At 50.4% G+C, this 22,484-nt stretch overlaps 7 protein-coding genes across 7 annotated transcripts; 4 read left to right on the plus strand and 3 right to left on the minus strand.

Moving 5' to 3' along the window:
- Positions 1-159: 159 nt before the first annotated feature.
- On the plus strand, positions 160-2,572 carry MRS44_017320 (uncharacterized protein; the record flags this gene model as incomplete). The annotated part of the gene is made up of 9 exons (XM_065617760.1): positions 160-231; positions 395-546; positions 1,364-1,405; positions 1,459-1,525; positions 1,579-1,619; positions 1,672-1,881; positions 1,932-2,268; positions 2,330-2,412; positions 2,563-2,572. 9 exons carry the CDS (start codon positions 160-162, stop codon positions 2,570-2,572), a joined length of 1,014 nt encoding a protein of 337 aa, XP_065473832.1.
- Positions 2,573-3,819: 1,247 nt separating this feature from the next.
- On the minus strand, positions 3,820-5,558 carry MRS44_017321 (uncharacterized protein; the record flags this gene model as incomplete). Its single annotated transcript, XM_046273180.2, has 2 exons — positions 3,820-5,419; positions 5,473-5,558. The coding sequence occupies 2 exons, from the start codon at positions 5,556-5,558 to the stop codon at positions 3,820-3,822; spliced, it is 1,686 nt and encodes a 561-aa protein (XP_046125009.2).
- Positions 5,559-6,013: 455 nt separating this feature from the next.
- On the plus strand, positions 6,014-8,267 carry MRS44_017322 (uncharacterized protein; the record flags this gene model as incomplete). The annotated part of the gene is made up of 5 exons (XM_065617761.1): positions 6,014-6,530; positions 6,584-6,718; positions 6,775-7,045; positions 7,108-7,914; positions 8,054-8,267. 5 exons carry the CDS (start codon positions 6,014-6,016, stop codon positions 8,265-8,267), a joined length of 1,944 nt encoding a protein of 647 aa, XP_065473833.1.
- Positions 8,268-8,514: 247 nt separating this feature from the next.
- MRS44_017323 (uncharacterized protein) lies at positions 8,515-10,801 on the minus strand (the record flags this gene model as incomplete). Its single annotated transcript, XM_065617762.1, has 5 exons — positions 8,515-9,071; positions 9,618-10,223; positions 10,286-10,391; positions 10,495-10,565; positions 10,621-10,801. The coding sequence occupies 5 exons, from the start codon at positions 10,799-10,801 to the stop codon at positions 8,515-8,517; spliced, it is 1,521 nt and encodes a 506-aa protein (XP_065473834.1).
- A 3,367-nt stretch (positions 10,802-14,168) lies between these two features.
- MRS44_017324 (uncharacterized protein) lies at positions 14,169-14,837 on the minus strand (the record flags this gene model as incomplete). Its single annotated transcript, XM_046271744.2, has 1 exon — positions 14,169-14,837. The coding sequence occupies one exon, from the start codon at positions 14,835-14,837 to the stop codon at positions 14,169-14,171; it is 669 nt and encodes a 222-aa protein (XP_046125005.2).
- A 1,095-nt stretch (positions 14,838-15,932) lies between these two features.
- MRS44_017325 (uncharacterized protein) lies at positions 15,933-17,877 on the plus strand (the record flags this gene model as incomplete). Its single annotated transcript, XM_046271734.2, has 3 exons — positions 15,933-16,478; positions 16,550-16,859; positions 16,937-17,877. 3 exons carry the CDS (start codon positions 15,933-15,935, stop codon positions 17,875-17,877), a joined length of 1,797 nt encoding a protein of 598 aa, XP_046125004.2.
- A 956-nt stretch (positions 17,878-18,833) lies between these two features.
- Positions 18,834-21,428, plus strand: MRS44_017326 (uncharacterized protein; the record flags this gene model as incomplete). Its single annotated transcript, XM_046279763.2, has 5 exons — positions 18,834-19,232; positions 19,283-19,363; positions 19,427-20,118; positions 20,176-20,367; positions 20,429-21,428. The coding sequence occupies 5 exons, from the start codon at positions 18,834-18,836 to the stop codon at positions 21,426-21,428; spliced, it is 2,364 nt and encodes a 787-aa protein (XP_046125003.2).
- Between the last annotated feature and the right edge of the window lie 1,056 nt (positions 21,429-22,484).

Here is a 22,484-nt window from a genome sequence, read left to right on the forward strand (position 1 = left end):
AGCGTCGTTGGCTTGGGAAAATTAAACGGAATAGTGAGGCCTCGCTCGGGTTTTTCTTAACCCGGAAAAAGGTCGTTTCGACGCCCATGTTGCTGCCTAATGTCTTACTGGAGGTCATGCAGGTCGTCACTATGTATTATTCAATCAGACCGCAGCCAGATGCTGCTCACTCGCAAGGTTCCCCGTAGCAGAACGGGCAGATTAAAGACGATATGGTTTGCTTTCTGCCCTGTAAGTTGTTTTGACTATGATAAAGATAACCTTTTATTTCATATCCGCAGCAGTTGACGTGACCAGGGCAGCTGTAGGCAATGCCAAGGATTAATAAGTAACTAGACAAATTCCATAAATAATACAATAGAGCAAAGTCAACACGGCTCTAACGCAATGTTAGATAAGTATCAACCAGAACAGCGAGAGAGAGAAAGCACAGCAGGTCAAGCTCATGCCACACATATTCCGAGAAGCTACCTGTGTCATGGCCATGCTAGGATCTGGTACCCAGTTCGACGATGCTATCAAGATGCTATGGAGGGTTGACACATCGTAAATCGGCCCTGTTGCAAGCCGCCGCCATATACTAAGAAATAGTGCGTGTGGGGTAATGCTTCAATGTATGCAATCATAGAAACGATCGAGAATAACTATTTAACCCCCAGTTATGTAACGTACTCAGTACCACCCTGTCAGGCATTGCCACATCATGCAACCCGACCAACAGCCCATTGCAAAGACGATATGCATCTATGATATGTCCTCAACAGGGGTCCTATTGTGGAGACCCCCTCATCAAAGAGACATCAAGGCGGCATTTTCTTGCTCTCCTTCCACTCAGTTCTGCTCCTCGGGCCGTAGCATTTCAAGACACTTTCCTACTTCATCTTCTATTGCACGCTACGAGAAGTAGGCTGATGAATCATGTCCTCTCCAAAGTCACGGCAGTCCAACTCGCCGACCTCACGATCCCCGCCGAGCCATCAGTCGCCTGCCGCGTTGGCTGAGGTAACCGAGGCCCAGGCAGCGGGTGGCCACATTGAAGTTGTAGGGTCAACCCACGATCGTTCTATAGCTTACCCTTGCTCACCACGGTGTTACCGGGCAATAGGATGAAGACTCTGACTCTTCTTACTCTCTGTCGTAAGCTGAATCTCGAAAATCAAGATAGACGAGGAACGATGACTCAACTGTTGAAGGACTAGAATCACTGATACTGAGTCGCTGAGGTGTTCCATTCTTGAATATAAGTGGGAGAATGGACGACGGTATCACTCGTATCAGGACGGGTCTTATTGGTGAGCACTCTTGAGATTCTATGGTTTGTTCTTCACGGTGTTACGGCCGGATTACTCACATAAACACCTAGGGCCCCGAATGATGATCGCCAACAGGAAGCTGAAGACCTCATGTGAGTCAGACTCGTCTACTGCTTCTAACTTGCTAATGTGTTTGTTTGGTTAGGCACGAGGTTTACAGAATCATCCTGAATAACGAGCTCTATGAGGCTCCCATTGGCGACAATCCACAAGTGAGTCTTTCATCCCAAAATCACATGAGCCTACCATCTAAATACTAGCCTAGAGGGTCTTGGACTTGGGTTGCGGCACTGGCATTTGGGCCATGTGAGTATTCAAAATGTCACTTTGATATTGGTTGAGATTCTAATGACGGCAGTGAATTTGCCGATTTGCACCCATCTGCAGACGTTCTTGGTGTTGATCTTTCACCTATCCAACCCACCTTTGTGCCACCAAATTGCAGGTTCGAGGTCGATGATATCAATCAAGAGTGGACTCACCCGGATAACCACTTTGATTTTGTTCACATCCGCGCCATGATGGGCTGCATCCCCGACTGGCCGGAGCTATTCGAAAAGGCCTTCAAGTTTGTCAACTCCTGCAAGAATTTCGTTGAAGACTTTTAACCCTTGATAGACATACTCTGCCTGGCGGATGGATAGAGAGCGTTGAACTTTGGGGTGCCGCCAAGTGCGATGATGATACCTTGAAGTCTGACTCGCCCCTATACACGTGGATAGATATATTCAAAAGGATAGGGAGTCTAACTGGCAAGCCCTTCTTCTGGGATGATAAGATGGCCGAATCTATCACAAAAGCAGGTTTCATTAATCTAACGGGCCGGGTAATCAAGGTTCCTATTGGGACCTGGCCTAAAGATAAAACGCTCAAGCAGTGGGGTGCCTGGAACCGCCAGTTTCTGTTACAGGGTCTTGAAGGGTTTTCTATCCGCGGTCTTACCGAGATGCTAGGGGTAAGTTTCTGTTCCGTGCAGTGTAATAGTGAGATATGGAACCTGATAAGTGGTGATATAGTGGAAGTACGAGGATGCACAGCTGTTTCTGGCAAACATGCGCAAAGAACTAACCGACCCAGCGATCCATGCCTATCTCAATGTGTAAGCTCTCCCTGGTTATCCTTAACTACTTCTTTATCACGGTATATTGTATTAACAGGAAGTGTAACGCAGAACCGTCTTTCATGGCCAGAAACCAGAATCTGCACAGGCGGGGGCCTGATCTATCATATTACTGCTAAAACACCACAGGGATATCTGATAGATAATGAAATAGTTTATCTCATTATTATGTATCTTTGATCATTCTTAATGACCCGCCTGAAGGGGCCCAGGGGGCCATCTATGGTCGCCAGGGAGGTTTTCCTTGTCCTATACCCTGACTCTCTTGTGGAGTGATAGTGCCAACGATCGGAGCGATTCTGCCTGTTCATCACCGTATTGTGTTAAGAAAGTATTAAACACAGCGCGTTTCACAGTAGCGAACATTGAAAATGGGGTTAAAAGAGCCTGATTCTTCTGCAGAGGAAGAGGTCAGAATACCCCAATTTATCAACAATGAGGACCCACAGTTTGGGTCAAAGACTGGCCAATCAGATCTAAGCGGAGGAGTTAACAGCAGCGCTCAGATCTGCATGGGGCCTATCAAATCGCTTCTGCCCCATAGAAAAGAAACAGCATGCGACGTTATCGCCATGTCCTGGCAGGGTCCCCTTATCTTATCACTCCCTCATCGATAGGCTCATCACCAATTCCCGGCTCCCTCCCGGGTAGCGGTTTGACTTTCAGTCACCAAGTCTTCTATTCCCCAATTTATGACTTGAAGCTAGATCTAATGCTATTAATGGATCGCGCCGCTATAATACTAGCTAGCATCTAATCCGCCTAGATACTTCTTGTGGAGTAAACTGTAGGCTGCGCCTGCTCGGGTGTGTGACGATGTGGCAGGGCGGTCCGGCGCTTGACCCGGGAAGTGCAGCACGGGGGAGCAAAGTTCACTTGAGAAAGACATGCCGCGGTTCTTTTATCTTGGAATGTTATATTTGATCGACACGCTTTCTTCATTAACGATGCGCTTTGAGACAGATATACCCAGATAATTGACCCTACAAGAAAGTCAGACGAGAATGTGCACTGACGGCCCTTTATAGTGATTGGATCAAGGTCTGCGATTGGAATAGGTGCAATACTGCGTGCTAGGTGCACACACTATACGGCATAAACGAGCGTCGGGGAATTCGCACATATAAGGAGGTGTGCCATCTCGTGAGAGCTCCAGCGGGATCTGCAAATCCATGTCTGTTATCTTTCCTCTTCCTTGTATCCACGGGACGACATCTCTGTAAGGCTTGGGTTGGGAATGAGGGTTACTGTGAGAAATTTCAAGATGAAGAAAGGTGGTAATAAAGCTACAGACGTCATCACTGCCTGGAAGAGGAAGAAGAAGAGGTTTTTCTAACCCTGATATCGTTTGTCGTTTCCGGTTGGCAATACTATGAGCAAGGCCATTTACCATTCTATCACTCTCTGCTCGCCGGCTTGTCCCTGTATCCAATCCTGCCAAGTCCTCAACGATAGCCTGGCTCTCCTCCTGCCCTCCATGACCAAGGTCATGTTGAAAATACGATGCAAAGGCTCTACCGGTGAGTCGACATCCCTCTCCATCATCTCTAGTGCCAGAGTCCCCTCTTCCACCCTTCTTAACTGGTCCTCGTATGCGGCCGACTTCTCCCTTTCCATAATGGCTTCTCCAATCCTCGCAGACAGGACAGTGTCCCACATGCCAGCCATTTTTGGCCGCTTGAGGAGCTCAATCGCACGTCGCCGGATCCCCTGCGTGAGCCCAGAGTGGGCGAGGATGAATAGAGGGGTAGATGTTGGAGGACTCGGTACCAGAGGCTTGTCGTGACTCTCTCCGCCGAGGTTGAGGATCTCCTCTGCCAGTTCGACAAGTCTCATACCAGCCGCAGGCAACCCCGCATGTCTCTTTACCAGGTCAGGTTCGTCTGGGTCTTTCAAGAGGATGAAGCGGCTGGTTCCCTGGTATAGCTTCAGAGTAAGCAGGGTTCTGTTGACCCAGGAGTCTGCGAGATAGTCCGATGCCACGGCTTCTCTGACATCCACTTCATTCTGGAATGACTGGATGGCACGGGAGATCTCAGCAAAGCAACGAATCTCAGGCTCTTGTTTTAAGGCAATTGACTCCATCAAACCAACATCGCCAGTACCAAGGAAAATGTCCTTGATCTGGTTAGCGTGCCTCTGCATGAAGAACACGAGCCCATTCAACAACGACTCGGATGCCCGACTAGCCCGCGTCAGGTTCTCGACTGTAAGGTATGGCGTCTTGGACGGTGCCGTGTACGTGCGCCACTCAGTGAAGCTATCATGTCTTGATATCAGCATCGGCATGTCTGAGATGCCTCCCCGACTGAGTGCCTGATCCGAGATCTGGAAGCCCGTGAGAATGGAGCTAATGGATGACAGTGATATCGGGCTGATACTTGCTGCTGACTCGGATGACGAACTCGGTCGACTCTTCCGACTCCATCGGGCGTCTTCTTCCTGCTGAATCTCTTGGAGCAGCTTGTAGCCAGCTCTGAGATGGATGCGAGCCTGGTCTTGAAGTCCCTCGAAATGGCAGACGCACGTAAAGATTGCGCTGACGGCGAGGGCTCTCCATCTGTCAGTATAGGTTGGGGCCGTTAGACATTTGACAGAGGTATTAAACTGCTGCACAGCAAAGGTGCTCTTGGCATGTTGATCCGGTGATGCAGACAGGTAGCTCTCATGGACGCACCCGAAGCTCACGGCAGCGTGCCAGATGGCTGGGTCGGATTGGCAGATCCTCGGGAGCTCCAACCGCCAAAAGTCGGAGTCAAAGGTGGTGGCAATAGCTGGAGCGGTGACTTCCATGAAGAAACGATAGCTTCTTATCTCTTCAAGATTCTTTGGCGGCAGGACAAGTCTAGAGTCGGCAGCTGGGTGCGAGTCTGCCGTGTCTCTCTTGGTCGACCCAGAAGCGGGTGCGTAGCCATCGCATTTGCGCCCAGTCGAGAGACAGCGGTGACACTCGGGTTTCCCTTCATCGCACCGTACTCTTCGGATCCTTGATGCGGCGGTCAGAAGCTTCTTTCACGAGCCTTCGGTGGAAGAACGTACTTGCAGGTGACACACCCAGTCCGGACCTTTTTGTGAGGAGCTCGTCTCTTGGGTTCTGTGCCAGGATGGGCATTATTTTTGGCCATGGCAAATGTTGTAGCAAAATTGTCTCCGTCCTTGGCCTCCCTTCCCCGAGATTTGTCTTGGAGGTGATGTTTACTGTAGTTAGGGCCGTGAGGCGGCGTGTGTCATTCATTGTACGACCCGACCAATCACAAGCCCCCGTCGACGCTGGGAGAAGCTGATTGGTTCCCCGTCTCTAGACATATCCTAGTAACCCTAACCCAAGATGGAGCTCATTCATTTCAGCCTTGAATCCTACTAGGGGCGGCTGTGCTAACTACAGCTTTGCGACCCTACCAATCACAGCATCCCCTACATCTTCAACGGCTCTGGTTCGCCATGTTCACTTGGGTCTTGCGAACCAAGCTCTGCCAGAATGGGACTTGATCCTCTATAAAAGTCGATGGTGATTCCCTCCAGTTTCGGACTCATCATCTACTTTCTTCCCACCCTTTCATCCACTCTTTCCCATCACAACATGCTTCTGAGTAACGTAACACTGGCCCTACTGGCTCTGGCAGGCGGCACACTCGGCCAGACCAACCCAACATGCCCGCTCCTTGGCCCTGTCTTTCCGCCTGTTCAGAAAGGCCTGGCAAAGTCCGCAGCCGTAAAGACTGCAGTTGCAAGACTGAAAAACGAGTTGAACGAGGTTGTCAAAGAAGGAACTGACACCACCTTGTACGTCCAGGCCTTTTCGGGGACAGACAAAATATTCAGCTATGGGTACGCTCCGCCAAGCACATCTGGCTCGTTGACGTCGGGGACTCTGGATGAAAACACTGTGTTCCGTATCGGGAGCGTCTCGAAACTCATCACTGTCTACGCGCTGTTGGCCGAAGTTGGCATGGAGCGGCTCAACGATCCTATCACCAGATGGGTTCCTGAACTGGCCAGGGCCGTGAATCATCGAGACGACACGGTTCAGAGCCCACAATGGAATGAGATGACTATCGGCCAACTTGCTAGCCATATGTCAGGAATAGAACGAAACTGTAAGTCCCCAGTATCTGCCTTTTTCATAAAAACTAACTAACACTCTCACAAGTTGGACTTTTCGACTTTGGTCTCTTGGTGAAGGCTTCAGGCGCGAATCCTGAGGAATTCAGTTTGCCGGCTCTCAAGGTCCAGGATCTACCAAGTTGCGATCTCTCTGTTGGACACAAGGCTTGTACCCGAAAAGGTTAATAGAGAAGCCCAACCTTCTTGCCGGAACATGTCTAACTTATGATGCTTTAGAATTCTTCCAAGGCATCACCAGCAAAAATGCCTTGGCGTTGACATCGACCTCCAACACGCCCATCTATTCCAACTTAGCGTTCCAGATCTTGGGATATGCCCTAGAGGCCATGACAAATAAGACATTTGAACAATCCCTCCATTCATCGCTGCTTGAGCCGCTGGGGCTGGACCGCACATCCTTGGAGGCGTCAAAGAACAAGAGCAATGCCGTCATTCCCGGCAACGAGACCACCTCGTGGTGGGATCTGACTTTGGCCGGCGCAAGCCCGTAAGTGTTGCTCTTTCTCGATCCTATTCTTGTACGGCATAGTCTCTAACCGCCCCCCGCAGTTACGGTGGCATGTTCTCGACGGCAGCCGACCTGACAACCCTTGGACAATCCATCCTTCGCTCGTCCATCCTCCCTGCCAACGAGACTCGGGCCTGGCTCAAACCTCTCTCGCATACCTCGGAGCTGCAAATGTCCATCGGAATGCCGTGGGAGATCCGACGAGTACTGCTGCCCACCTCTCCCAAGTCCAACAAGACTCGCGTCGTCGACCTCTACACGAAAAACGGCATGCTAGGACTCTATAGTGCCTTTTTTGTTCTTTCGCCCGATCACGACTTTGGCTTTGTCATTCTGCTTGCCAGCGAATCTTCGGGGCTTGACATGTGGCCTGTTCTTCCCAGTCTCATGACCGATACGCTGCTCCCTGCCGTCGAGGAGGCCGCAAGGGAAGAGGCCAAAAGAAGATTCGCAGGCTCGTACAAGAGCGCAAGCGCAAAATTGGAGGTTGGAGTCGATAGGGACCTCCCAGGCCTGTCAGTCCGGAGCTGGACCAAAGGCAAAGTCGACGTTCTGAAGACGTTCGAGACGGCTCTCGGTATGGGATCCGGCGGGCTCCGGCTCTACCCCTCGGGGTTAGAAGGAAATGGTAAGATCAGATTCAGAGGAGTTTATGAAAACGAGAGGGAGGTGCCTATACCGGGCAGCGTCGATCCCTGGGTTGATCTTTGCATGTCATGGGGCGGCGTGGATGCTCTCAAGTACGGCGGCATTGGCATTGATGACTTTGAGTTTGAGTTGGATGGAGGCGGCAAAGCAACTGGGATCAGGCCTAGGGTATGGAGAGAGACTCTTGCTCGGGTCGCAAAGTGAGTGGCGGCAGTTAGTATGTATGTATGCTGGTTCTCATTGTAAACGAGAAGAAAGCGCTGGTTGGTATTTATCCCCTCGTGGTCTCGCTTGCCTTATTCTAGCTATTGACTGATGTATCCGGACTTTTCTTAATAGCCACGTAGGGCTCATCTCATACGGTATCGGCAACAGTAAGCTGGCCATCGCTTCTTGGAGGCTTCTCTTCATTGTTCTGGGCTTCGTTAGCTGCATCTTCGCATGGTTGGTTTGGCTTTTCTTCCCTGATCAGCGTGTCGAGGGTCGGTTCCTCTCCAAGAAGGAAGCCTTTGTTGCAGTTCACCGCAAAAAGGACAATAGTAACGGTATATAGAATAACGTGAGTTAACCCTTAGAAAGACCTAAGGCCATCTAAAGGATAAACACGGCCAGCTAGAGTCTGGTAGTGCGCTTAGGTCTGTTTTTGGCGAAGGAGGGAGAGGCTATTATTATTTATGCCTAGATATCAGTGGGACTAGTACCGCGTTGGAACCTTCGCACATTGAAGGAGATTGCTAGAGCTCGGTGTACTACGTCAGGATAAACGTCTGAAGAGAATTAAGGACACCCATGGCAACTCCCTAGTCCTCAGACATCATCCTATGTCCCGATCCAAACACCACTTTAAATGCCACATGATAGTCTCGCCACCCAATCGCTCCCAGGTCCTTCAGCCTCTGCTCAAAATCCTCCAATGCCAACGGTGGCGGGTCAGGTCCCCCGTTCTCCAGCCGCCTTCTCTCGGTAGTCTTGAACTTCACCTCAGCCTCGTCACTTTTCCAGTGATTCACCCATACACAGGCAATTGACTCATTTACCTTGTAGAGCTGAGTCCCCTCTACCCAGCCATAATCCGGGGTCCCTTGGTGCGGATACATGTAATCCATACTCCCATCGATGCTCCAGTGAACGGAAGTAACCAGGCCTTTGACGCGAGTCACCTCTTGCCTCGTCTCTGGTGACGTAGAGGCGGGAAAGTAGACGGTTCGGACTTCGTTCCTCGGTGCTCCCATATTCTTCCAAAATATGCTGGTCTGGAAATTGATAATATGTGTGGTTGGTTCACTTGCTGAATTGCCTTTTGTCAAGTTGGCAACTAATTCATGGTACTCAACCGGCCGTTTGAAAGCGTCATAAGCTTTAGATGTATGCCAGACTACCATCAGTACGCATTCTCCCGTCGACTCTGTGATGCGATCGTGATAGAAGCAGCGATAGTTTCTCTTTCTTGTGATGAGGGGTCCAAAGGTGGAATTGTCAAGAGATTCGGAGGCGGGGAATTCGAATGTGGTCCATGTAGAAATCGGGCTGCCCATTTTGGTGTGTGGTGACCGAGTCGTGAGAGATCAGATGATATGGTGGAACTGGGAGGGTGGGCGAGAGGAGCTATATATGATGGGTGGCATCGTTAGATGCCTCAGGCACTGACAGATTTGGGTCGTAGCAACCCCATGAAATAACGAATGACCTTGGTTTGCACCCTTTCCGTATTTGATAGGCAATGCATCTACGACCCTAACCTATGGTTTGGTAGGATGGATTGAGTCTTACTTGCTTGACGACCGTTCATTGTGGCAATTGAAGATGTGCATGAAAGTAACAAGAAACAATCAAATCATCAATATGATGCTAATACAGCCATTGCATGTGAAGGACGATAAGAAACACAACTCCTCCAACCAACCAGGATCCACAAATTCAGTTGCTCCCAACCATCTTGACGCTGAAGCATCACTGGCCGACCAGCTCTCTCTCTTCTTTGAGATAGTGCTAGTAAAGGAAAAGTCCGGATTTTCATGCGTAAGATGAACGGCCAGCGCAAAGAAGGTCCACGACTCGGGATTGTGAGCAGCTTCCTTCGCCTGCAAGTACCCCCGTTTCTCCACACTATTACCTCCAAACATACGAGACGGGTGGTCCTTATCCGCGAGCATGACCTTCAGGGCGTCTGGAGCAAGATTAACCATGACTTGAAAAGAAGGATTATGGGTTACGGTACATGTGTGATCGGGCGTATCTTCATTCCCAAGAGCAACGTGGAATGCCTCAAGGAATAGGTGGAGGGAGTGACTCTGGCGCTTAGCAATGGACTCTCCCTCTTCTGTCACGGCTGCAACCTCTGCTAAAGTCTGCGGCTCCGAGGCCTTCCACCTGGTGGACCTCGCGCAGAGGGTGACGGTTTGCACCGACATTTGGTCTTGGGTGGTCGGCGCGGCACCCTGCCGCGAGCAGTAGTTGGTGCTCTGCTCATCGAGAAGATACTCTCCAAATTCCGGCGCCCAAAACGGGGCTGAGAAATGAGTTACGCTTCAAAGAGATGCAAACAGACTTCATCACAAGGGGGCCACATACTGACACGATCCAGTCGCTTCTCGGTATACTGCTTGAGGAAGTAGTCCTTGACGGTCGTCCCGGCCTCGTCTTCATTTCCGTCCTTGTCGAGGACGATTGAATCCCACTATTTCACTGTATCAACGTGTTAAGTCCAAGAAACGACAAGGGTAAGCTGGGGTTTGCTCACGTTCGAGCCAGTCACTGTTGCAGTAGATGCGCGGCTTGACATTTTCTGGCCATGGATCTTGACCTGGGCGGCCAACCTCGACCAGAAAGAGATCCAGCTCATTGATGGCGTCTGTATTTGTCGGCTAGTAAAAGCCCCACAGCGCAGTTGTATGGGAAAAACCTACTTTCAACGTCTGTTGTGTCGTCTCCCGGGTTGATGTTGAAAACGACCAAGACGAGCTCTTGGGCCTCCTGTTTGCGAATCTTGACCTTGATCTCCTCGGGCTTTTTGAGACCCATCGCAAGGTACAGGGCTTCTAATGCGCGGTCGGTTAGGAGCTTTGCGTCTTGAAACCACTGTTCCATTGGGAATCCATCACATCCACCTCCAGCTTCGCCGGCTTTTACTAAGAAGATATTGGTGACTTTGGAATCTCTCTTGGTGGTGCATTCGACCTGGCCAAAGAAGACGAGGCTCACGATTAACGAAGTGATGGAGAATAGGGAGGGTAGCTAAGACAACATGCTGACGACCCTTAATCACTCAAGAAAGTGTTCCGAGGAGGACAGAGACTAAGTGAGGAACAAAAGAGGTGCTAGGTAACTACCTACAATACATGTTTGCCGGACGTTAACATACAATAAATGCCGCTTCAGACAGCCCGCCACTTTATAGGCGGTCTGCTCTGATCCTCTAGGATTGGCCAAGGGATAACACGGGAGAGGCTTGTTGTCCCATCAGGCCCTTCCCTGCTCGTTGGCTCTGTTAAAAAGAAGTTGCATGAACAATTAATTGCAGGATGAGAGGCGAGGACTCCAAGCCTAGATAATACGAGGCGAGTGGTCGGAGGCAGCGCTTGAAAGTTCGCAGCAAGGGAAATGATGTACAAGACTCGGCAGTAGATTTATTGTTCTAGGTGACGCTGACCCTCCGATGTTTCGAGGTTGGGGCTCACGATCGACGGGGACCCTTATTGGCTCGCACGGCTCGGCTCGAGATATAGGCTGTATCACGCCCAATCGTAGGTAAGAGAAGAGGGGTGAAGGATCGATAGCGGGGAACAGTGGTCCAGTATGAGGCCAAACCGTGTCTCCTACTTGCTTGATTGGCAAGGCCCTAGTATGTCTATCCATACTGCTTGTACGTTTAGCCCGATTGCCATTCACTGAGGCATACTGGCAATCTGTAACTAGGAATTGGGTATCTTGTTGATCCGCCGGTCAAGATGAGCGGGAGTCCTATGTTCACTTTACCTCCTTCGCATTATCTGCCTCATCAGAGTCTTCTCGACCGGCCAAGTTGAGAATCACAGCACGCATCTTCGGAAGGATACCAATGTCTTGGATCGAGTCTACATCTCGCAGTTGCGCCGGAGTCAATTTCCTGTCAAAATAGCATTCAATACAAATCCGGGCAGCTGGGTACCCGATCCGACGGCAGAGTTGCTGACGCTAAGTGAGTCGTTGGCTTGACTTTAAGCATCCGTGCTGGCGACAAGACTTCTATGGCTCGCGTGCCCGGTATATTTACTGGTTAAGGCGCGTAGTGGCTAGGTATGGGCGCGGATTTGATCCCTTCTTCTGAATTTGCTTAGGAGGGAGCCTGGCATCTACAGCAGTCTTTGGATGAGCTGCCCGAATCTGAAATCTCAATGGGATATCAAGGATGACGTATTAGTCAGTGCTGATACCTCGCGGCTTTCCGAGGCGGCCTTGCCGCAATCTCTGTGCACCCATTGTCACCGAAACCTTTCTAGATCTCCAGATGTCGCCAAGAGTGTTGAGTTGTTTGTTGGTATTTTGGTCTCCCATCAGGGTCAAGAGTACTACACATACGAACGCAGTCAGTGCCGGCACATTTCCCTTTGCTGTCAGTGTTCGCTGATTATCGACTCCGCTGGAAGATCGGCGATGCCCCAGAAGGAGGGCCATGAATAGCAAATACCAGTGCGGTCAACACCTGATCAGATCGCACGAGATTTTGTTGCAAGCAAATCAACCCTGTATTCAAGATCTTCGGGCATGTCGGATTCAACTATGCTTCCTGTGTGCAAGAAATACCATACACCCCAGGAGAATGGCCTTTGCTTAGCCTAATGGTTCCCCGACATCAAATCACAATTACGACTGATAGGACCACCATTCAAGGCAGGGATGGCAAGGCTTTCCGTGACCTTAGCGACATTGTCGTGTCAGTACACGCACACAAACCACAGAGAGCGAGCATGTTGTCGGTAGATATTTCTCCCGGAGCGACCTAATACACCAGCGCCGTTGAGGTGACGCTTTCTAAAATCAGGAATGGCCTGGTTGCTAAAGCCATTGTCTCGTCTGCCATGACTCTATCCGAGCGAGTTGACATGCTCGCGGCCTTGCTGGTAGGAAGGGAGTCAAACACACCTAGAAGAAGCTTCACCTGTATCACTCTGGCTATTAGCCCACTGGATTTAGCACAGAGCTTATTGTTTATCTTGAAAATGGAATGGTTACAATAGAGCCATTGGCAGGCACTCATCCCTGTCATAGCAATGTGTTCTTTATTGTAGTTGAAGACTGGCCCTTGATGGGTTAACTGAGCCAGAAGATCGTCCCTGTCATAGAGACCAGAACGAATGCCAAAGATTGAGAAATGAGCTCGAAAACGATCCAAAGGATATCACAGAACATGTCGTCTCCCTCAAAGAAGCTATCATAGAACTGTAGCAAATCTGCTCCCACGAAAGTGTGGTAGCAGAGGATCTCATGTCGGTACGGACGCGCGGTAAGGTATAACACCTGGGCTCGCGAGTAGTTGGAATGTTACAGAAATACAAGGATTTCTGGGATGCCCTGAATGGACTCTTTTCGTCTATGATAGCTTCGGGAATTCTAAAGAACGCCGCTTGAAAGGTAATCGAATCTTTAGAGCTTTGCTCAAGGGAGCTATATTCCGGAGGAGTTATTCTGATGGATCCGCCTCGCATTAATTTCGGAGCAACCTTGGTTCTTCGCCCTGTGTTCTAGAACCAATATCGTCAGTGGTCATAACCCGGAGCGGGAGTTATCTCGCAGTCGTCTGCGGATAGAGAGTTTATAGAAACGTGTGAGAAACCAGCAACGATCACACCATTTGTAGTAAGTCAGGGGAAACTTGCACGTGTGAGGTAAGGCGCGAGTGAGGCAAACTATTAGTTGAGATATATAGTCTGAGCTACTATGCCTTCTTCTATAAGTTTAAATGATTAAATGTCTACGAACTGTATTGGAAGAAACATTTTCTAGGACCTTAACTCGGGCCTATATATATACATATATACTCAGCTCAACACTCTCATCGGCACTAGTTCAACCTCGTCGTTATCAGTCGTTTCAATTGCAAACGTTGTCTGACAGAGTATGTCTTTGGACCCGCACTGTCTGGGAACCGACGCAACGTCCTGCGTGCCCCTCGTCCCCGCCATACCGGCTCTTCCTCTTTTATCTCCCGTCAGCTTGCGTTTATACAGTCTAAGACCCTTATGGGAGGTTTCGAATAACTTGGGAGATAATCGAACCATGAAAACACGAATTGACGGCATGCAGGCACACATGATGCCAACATTGGTTTCAATGGTTGACCATTTAGAAATCTCAACTAACTCCCAAGTCGGGTTCTCCGTTTCTGTCCGAAACAGGATTGCGGACCGGAGACGCAGCATGCTGATGATCGTGACGCTAGTGGAGACTGTCAGAACCGGCGACTCATTGAAAGGTCTCAGGGGTCATACAAGGCTCCAACACAAAACATCATCCCAACCCCGACCTTCTTTTTCCAGTTCATCTGGAGAGCCCCCAGCCGTGACAAAGGGATTGCTAACATCCAGATATCAAGTAGGATGCTAATTGCCGCGTTTGACCAGGTAATAGCATTGGTATCGAGGCATCGGCCAGTATATGTACCAGACCATCTCGTCCAGAAGTAGTGCACTGGTTGGCACTGAAAGATTGCTACAAGCACGAACGTAGCCCCGTATAGGGAATTGAAAATAACAGTGCCCCAAAGAAGTTCGCGAATGATTGGAGTGGAGAAGATAGAGAGATAAAAGAACAGAATGGCCAGCTTCAGAAGCGCAACCTGAGCGAAGTAGAGGACAATCAAAGTAAAGATAAACAGACCGAAGCGGCTAACGGAGGCAGGCTCGAGGGTCCAGATATCTCTACCCAACCCATTATCGATAACGCCATAGATCTTGATGATTAGGCTTAGGATATTGCAGATGGCTGCAGCAAGCATGCAGTAGTCGTCGAATCCGAATCCTATTTTCCAGATTGACTTCAGAGCCAGTCTCTGAGCTGCACACAGGCTGGAAATGACGCCGAGAGTGATAGTCAACGTGGTGTATTCGTAGGATCGGCTGCGAACAGGATCATCGCAAGTGGCCATGGTCCAATTCTTGGTAACTGGTAAACAATAATTAGAGACGCGGGACGGCCGAGAAACTAAGGTGACAGACAAAAATAATTCGTGATGTTGCAGTTTCCCCTGGCACAATCCGTGAACTTCATCCGTGAGATCGAGTCGCTGCAAGGGCACCTCTTAGCCGCGGATTGGCACGCTGAAAAGCCTGGGACTGCGGTGCATGAAGCCTATGGCCCTATATTAGTGGAAAGCAAGCACTTGGCCGGAGTTGAAGGGAGAGAAAGAAAAGACTTGCTGCACAGTCAGGGATGCTTGCAATTGCCGATGAAGGAAATAGATCGGCCATGCATCCTGATAAGAGTCCTAGACTGGCAATTAAAAGCCATGTGCACAGCGCCGAAGCACTAGAGCGCAGGGCTAATGGCATTGCGAATTTGGGACTGCCAGGTGGCTCCTACGTCGTGCTAGAGATCAAACACCATGCGAACTAGGATGAAGTTTTACCGAACTCTCCTGGACTTTAAAAAGCTGGGACAAATGTATAAATGCCGGGCTATGCACATAGCTCAGCATCAACCACCTCTGACACGAGAAAAGGTGAGCGCGACACCGCGGATATCGGAACGAAGATACGAGAATCGATTACCGCGGTACCGCGGGTCGCCACTGGTTGATCTACCTTATCTCCGGCAGCCAAGCCCAAATTTCATCAACTTCATACCGAACCAACAGGCCCTATGCGCCACGGAGGACTCACCCGGGGGTTCTAGACTAGAATCAGGTACGTACTGCAGTCCAGGATGTATTAGCCAGAGCTGACGAGCAACCAAGCATCAAACATGCCGAGCCAGCAGCCGCTCGAGCGGGGCCGCGGGATCTTCTAGTCACACGGTGATTCCGCGGGCCGATCTTCACGCATGACCCTCTCTTTCGAATCGTTGCAGGTTTGCACGACCGGGGTACCCCGGGGTTGGCTCCAACATGTGCCTGGAATCACTTGCATAGCCGAAGCCGAGAGGGTGGTATTCAGGCCGTGGAGATGAACTGGCAGCTAGTCTGTTTGTATGTACCTTCGTAACTCTCGGTTCAGTTGCTCACGATAGATAAGTAGGAACCAAGATGCCCGGTTCAACGGCCAAGCCAAGAATCACCTTCGTGCCCCACCTTCCCTCCTCATTGAACTCCTTCGAAGCAACTATGCGCGCTCACTTTATCACTCTTTGCCTCTTGGGCGTGCGAACCGTAGCAGCCGTGAAAGACGACAGGAGCGATGTCCAGACCCGCGCTGACAAGCAGGTGACTGTTGAGCTAGACCTGGGCAAGGTCATCGGCATTGTCAAGGACAAAGTCGAGAGCTTCGGCGGTATCCCGTATGCAAAGGCTCCTACTGAACAACTGCGGTTGAGGCCACCGGTGAGGCTGGACGAATCATTTGGGTCTTATGATGCGACGGGTGCCGCCGCAGCGTGTCCCCAAATGGTATCGTCCACCGAAAGCACCAACTTCCTCCTCGAGACGCTCGGCAACGTTGCCAATCTACCATTTGTTCAGAGGGTCACAGGCCAGACCGAGGATTGCCTCTCAGTCACCGTGGCTCGCCCGGAGGGAACCAAGGCCGACGCTGGCCTACCTGTCCTATTCTGGATCTTTGGAGGCGCATTCCAGGTGAGAAAATCAAAATGATATTGTTTTTGCCCTGGAAGCGCAACAGTGGCACTAACTCTGTTGACTCCAAGCTCGGATGGTCATCTATGTATGATGGAAGCAGTCTGGTCAGCCACGGCGTCAATATCAACGAGCCTTTCATATTCGTTGCTGTCAACTACAGGGTTAACGGGTTCGGCTTCATGCCTGGAAAGGAGGTCCTCGAGGACGGCGCTTCCAACTTGGGTCTGCTTGACCAGCGAATGGGCCTAGAGTGGGTTGCGGATAATATCGCGGCCTTTGGGGGTGATCCCGACAAAGTCACCATTTGGGGAGAGTCGGCCGGCGCTCTCTCGGTTGCTGACCAGATGGTCCTCTACGGGGGTGACAACAAGTATAAGGGTGAGCACAATCCCATTGATATATGTCCAGCTGTAAAAGAAGAAACTGCTGACCTTTTTTTCTTTACCCGGGGCTAGGCAAACCCTTGTTTCGCGGGGCTATCATGAACTCTGGAAGCGTTCTGCCGGCCGATCCGATGGACTCCCCCAAGGGTCAGGCGGTATACGACCAAGTTGTCAGACATGCCGGATGTGCCGGCGAAGCCGACACGCTCAACTGTCTCCGCGAGCTTCCCTATAGCGACTTCCTCAACGCTGTTACTTCTGTGCCCAGCCTACTCTCGTACCACTCGATTGCCCTGTCATATGTTCCTCGCCCCGACGGCAAAGTCCTCCCCAAGAGCCCCGATGTTCTGATCGCTGAGGGCAGTTACGCCGCGGTGCCCATGATCAACGGCGTGCAGGAGGACGAGGGCACTCTGTTCGCGCTGTTTCAGTCTAATCTAACCACCACGGCCAAGCTCAAGTCCTTTATGAAGGAGCTGCCCTTCCAAAACATCAAGGACTCCACTCTGGACAACCTCATCGCCACATATGGTACTGGCCTCGCAGCCGTCACCGACGGAAGTCCGTTCCGGACTGGGCTCTTGAATGAGATATTCCCTGGCTTCAAGCGTCGCGCCGCCATCTTCGGAGACATCATCTTCACCCTCAGCCGGCGGGGTTTCCTCAATGCCGCCAAGGTTGCTAACCCCGATGTTCCATCCTGGTCGTACATGGCGTCTTACGACCACGGCACCCCCATCCTTGGCACCTTTCACGGCTCAGACTTGTTGCAAGTCTTCTACGGCATCAAGGACAACTACGCTGCAAGAAGCATCCGGACTTACTACGTCAACTTTGTACACAATCTGAACCCCAACAAAGGAGTGGAGGGCAAATATCCCAACTGGCCGCAGTGGGATCAGACCGCCAAGTTGATCAACTTTGAGGCCGACAAGTCTAAGCTGATCAACGACGACTTCAGGAGTGAGAGCTACCAAATTATCGCAAACAGCCACGGCGAGTTCAACTTTTAAGCGGCGGAGAGGTAGTGCGAAGGTCTGCATATGTGACGCCCCTGCAATTTCAATATCTTGCCCCGCCACTGGGAGCATGCTTCTTGTATGGCTTTTGCCACGTTTGAATTCTTGTACATAGCTCTAGTCCATCTTTTCCTCGGTCCATACCAGTGCCTTGAGTGGATTGCTGAGCGTTGTGGCCTGTCCATCACCAACCTAGTGAGTGTTCTTTGTTGAAATGAAACCTTACAAATCACATGCGACCTGGAGATCCTCGGCCGGGCACCCTGTACCCTTGTTGTCAATGTGATGATTGTTCATGAGCTGTCACAACAGAGTCTGGATAGCGACTGTCATTGGCTTGAGCCTTGCCACATGCTCTTGGTTCGGTTTGGGCGTCTGGGGTATGCATGCGGGGTGCATGATCGCCTCGCTCCTTGCGGGCAAGGAGCAAGTCGGGAAAGGGCCCCGGCAAAAGCCATCACCAACTTCATTGGTCAACGATACGAAGCCAGGCCCGGTGGCTACCCAAAGTGCCAAGGAAGCCAACACGAATGGTCCAAGTGGGGAAGGCATCGATCGAGGCAGGGGTTCAGCCGCCGCTGGCTCCTGAAATAAAAGTTGGCGCCGCTCGCGATCCCATCCAGTTCCCCACTGCGCCGTTCTATTTGCCTTGTCTCCTGAGCACGATGCAACCGACCCAGGCCACGACACGGCGGCGAGCCCCCCGTGCTTGTCGCCTGTGCCGTTCCCGCAAAGTACGATGTGTCACGGTTGACAGCTCACAGCAATGCGTGAACTGCCAACTCGACGGAACAAGTTGTGACTTGACTCGACCATGTCAACCCACGACGGCCTCCACCCTCAAATCCTGTAGACCATTCAACGAGCCATCTCCAAGGCGGCGGCGTCCCTCAGGCAACCTTGATTCCATATCTGGGGCCAGCCAACCAATCTCATCGCCAACATCCTCGATGACCCATCAATCAAGCGGGTACTACGTCCCTTCCGCCGCATCGACAGTAGACGAATCTACGACTCTACGCACTGCAAATTCATCTGCCCACCAGCAGCTGCGGGATGAGGCGACCAGCCTCGCTTACCCGAGTTATTCCTTTCTCCAAGCACCTACGATCCGTTCAATATTTGATCAGGATCGAGAATTCCTCGTTGCGCAAGGATGCTTCACCCTCCCTCAGAGGCTGATTCTTGATGAATTTATTCGACATTACTTTCTGCATGTCCACCCTATGCTGCCTCTGCTCAATGAAGCCGAGTTCTGGGCCGCATATGATGGCAAGCGCCCGCACAACGACACGGCCGGCAAAGTGCCCATGATAGTAATGCAGGCAATCTTGTTCGTTTGCGCAAGTGTGAGTCTCACAAGATGGCGAGATGATGCCTGCTGCTAATTCGGTTATAGTTTGTTTCTAGCAGTGCTATCCTGGCGCTTGGGTTCAAGAACGCTCATGGCGCCAAAACTGCCTTCTATAGACGCGCCAAGGTACGTTGTGGACGTATCGTCCGACCTCCTTTACCAGTGGACTAACGCCAACGGGCGAAAAAGCTCTTGTTTGACTTTAATTGCGAACCATCTCCGATTGCCATTGCACAAGCTGCCATCCTCCTTTCACACTCTCACCTCACGCCGCTTGATCATACGGAATCGGCACGCTTGGGTTCCATGTGGCTCAACATTGCCATCTTCCAGGCCAGGGAGGCTAAGGCACACCAGTACCAGTCGATTCCCGCTGTTGGATGCCAGGGGAGTGCAGGCCAAGTCTCGTCGAGGAATTGTCTCAAGCGCCTGTGGTGGTGCTGCATCATTCGGGACCGTGTGATGCCGTTGACTTCCCGCCGGCGCATCAACATTGACCATTCCAACTTTGATTTCGGCTGCAGCCCTCCGCTTGAACGATCAGACGTGGCTGAAGAGATCCACATGTCCAAGGTGTATACTGCCACAACCAAGTCATTTCTGTCAGACATACTGGTGGAGCTGATCAAACTCTGCGTGGTACTGACGGATATTCTTACCATGGTGTCGGCCCTCCAGCACAGCTCAAGGCCATTCGTTCCTCGGGTTGATGCCGTGACAAACAATATCAGGGAGTGCAAATCTACGCTTCAACAATGGCAGGCCACCGCCCAACGCTTAAAAGCGAACCTGGACGGCCAAGTAGCTCAAGATGCTGCTCCCTCAGCTGCATCAAGAGATTCGCTCACCTTGTTCACGAGGGTCCTAGATTTATACTACTAGTCAGTTTCACCCGCACGCAGAACCACCCAGTTGAGCTAACTCCAATATCCTTTTAGCTCGGCAATGACGACTCTTTGTCATTATGAGATGATGCATTTTGATATGGTAGCCGCTTCTTTGGGACTCGACTACCAAGACTGGAGTCTTGATGAGAATGGCAATCAGGTAGAGGAAGCACTGCGTCGGGTCACAGAGTGCCTGGAAGAATTGGTACGCCTGCGTCTTGCCCAGTGGCTGCCGTTGAGCGTGTGAGCAACGCCCCGCGTATCCACCTCAATGAGACAAACTCCTAACCATCATCCGCTATAGCATCGGCTGCACTGCCTTCCCTTTGGCCCTCCAAGCCCTAGACACCAAGTTGCGCCAGGACGCCTGGACCGGTTGGATCCCGAGTTACAGCACCACGCCGCCCGCTCGTGGCAATCAAACCCAAATCAACGTTCTGGTCCAGGTTATTGAGGCGTGCAGGCCACGACACACCGCCGTTGAATGGGTGATCGAAGCTGTCAAGTGCAACGTCACAACAGCTTATCAATGCTTTCAGGCGAGACAAATCCGATCGGGAGACTCACAAACCTTAACGAGCTGGACGCAAATTCTCCGCCTGAAACCGAGACAGTATCTGTGCCTGGTGACCGCGATGGACTTTAGCATCAGCAGAGGAAAACTGCCGGGCAAAGGGGACTTGCCTCTCGGCCTTGATGACGTATTTCCAGATCCTGTTTTCGGCGTAGGCATACCGGTTACACCATGTCTTGGCCTGGCCAGTGGTTGGGGACCGAAAGGCTTGACTTTTGTACCCCTAGAGCTAGGAGATGGCAAACAGGACGCGAACCTGGGCGCCCAAGACCTGCCAGACGTTGATAGCATGGGCATACTTGGAGACCTTACTATGTTTGAACCTGAATTCGCATGCGGCAGGGAGGCATACCCAGAAAGCGGCTCCAACCCCGATGCTGGTAAGCACCAGCATCTCCTCCTCGAGTGCCATGTCGAGACACCAACGCCCTGCGACGTCAGCTCGATGGCCCACTCAGCAAGTGAGAGAGAACTTCGGCTCGGCCCGAGAAATCCTCACAGACAAATCGTGGAAACTAACGCCAGTGTATCGCTGCACATTTCTAATAAGAGTCCGTATGCTGATGCTACAGAAGAAGATGATGTTATCGGGTCAGGTCAAACAGACCCAGTGCATTGGGGAGATATGGTAATGCATGGGAATGTAACCTCCTTGGGATTTGGATTGGACTACGCTATTCTTGAGGAGTTGCAAGACATTATAAGTAGAAACGAGGGTTATAATAAGTAAAAAGATAATAAATATAAATATTTAAATGCTTTAAAAAATATAATAAGTATCACGACCTAATAAACATCTAAGTCACGTAGCGTAACCCCACCCCACTTTCCATCTAATTATAAATAAATTACATTTCTAACTATAATCTTATTAAAGATTACTATCCCTAACCGTAATCTAATCATCTAGATCACTATCCATATTGTAATTCCTAAATATCGCGCCTAGTATATAAAATACTCTTATTATACCCTCTTATATACCAGCTACCTTAGCTGTTAATACAACTTAGTTATACGTAATACCCCTAAGTATATTACTAGTTTGTTGGAGAAACAGAACACACCAACCACAGCCCAGAGCTGAACGTTCTTTAACTTTTTCTCAGGGACTTTCAAAGAGGGATCTAACACACTTCTCGGTGAGGCAAACACAATATAAAATAATAAGGGCAAATGACCAATTGATAGCAATGAAAATCTGGCCAGAGAAAGAGCCCAAAAGCTGCTCATTTCTCATTGACCGTGCCGATGATGATGATGGTTGGAGGCATCTTGGCCTCCGACCCTTTTCTACCTACAGGAAATTGCCCAATGGCCCAAAACGGCTTAGCACCTTTTCCCCCAACTCACTAGACATGACTTATACCCCTACCTTAGAGTATATAACCTAATCCTCTGCTAATATAAACCTAGCACGACCGGTTTATCTCTTAGGAAATACACGATCGTTGTAACTAGGTTACTTATTATTTAGCTTACTTATTATATATATTATTATAAAAGGTATTAATTAATTAATTAATAAGCTTTTAATAAAGCTATATTACTTTTTTATATAATAAATCTTATTTATATTAAGGCTAATATACTAGGTATATAAATTATTATACCAGGGCTAGTGTTAGTATAAGTCTCTGGGTAACTAGACTAAGCTAAGCTTGCCAAGGTGGGCTAAGTGAAGGGGGTCCCCGCTTTGGGATCACGATGCATCTTGTTGGCGCTTCAGCTGGCCCAGCGTGGGCCAATAGCTGTCCGCCCTACAATTTTCGGCCCCCAAACTGCG

The sequence above is a fragment of the Fusarium solani genome (assembly GCF_023522795.1).
Source record: "Fusarium solani strain SB1 chromosome Unknown bctg00000013, whole genome shotgun sequence".
NCBI classification, from domain to species: domain Eukaryota; kingdom Fungi; phylum Ascomycota; class Sordariomycetes; order Hypocreales; family Nectriaceae; genus Fusarium; species Fusarium solani.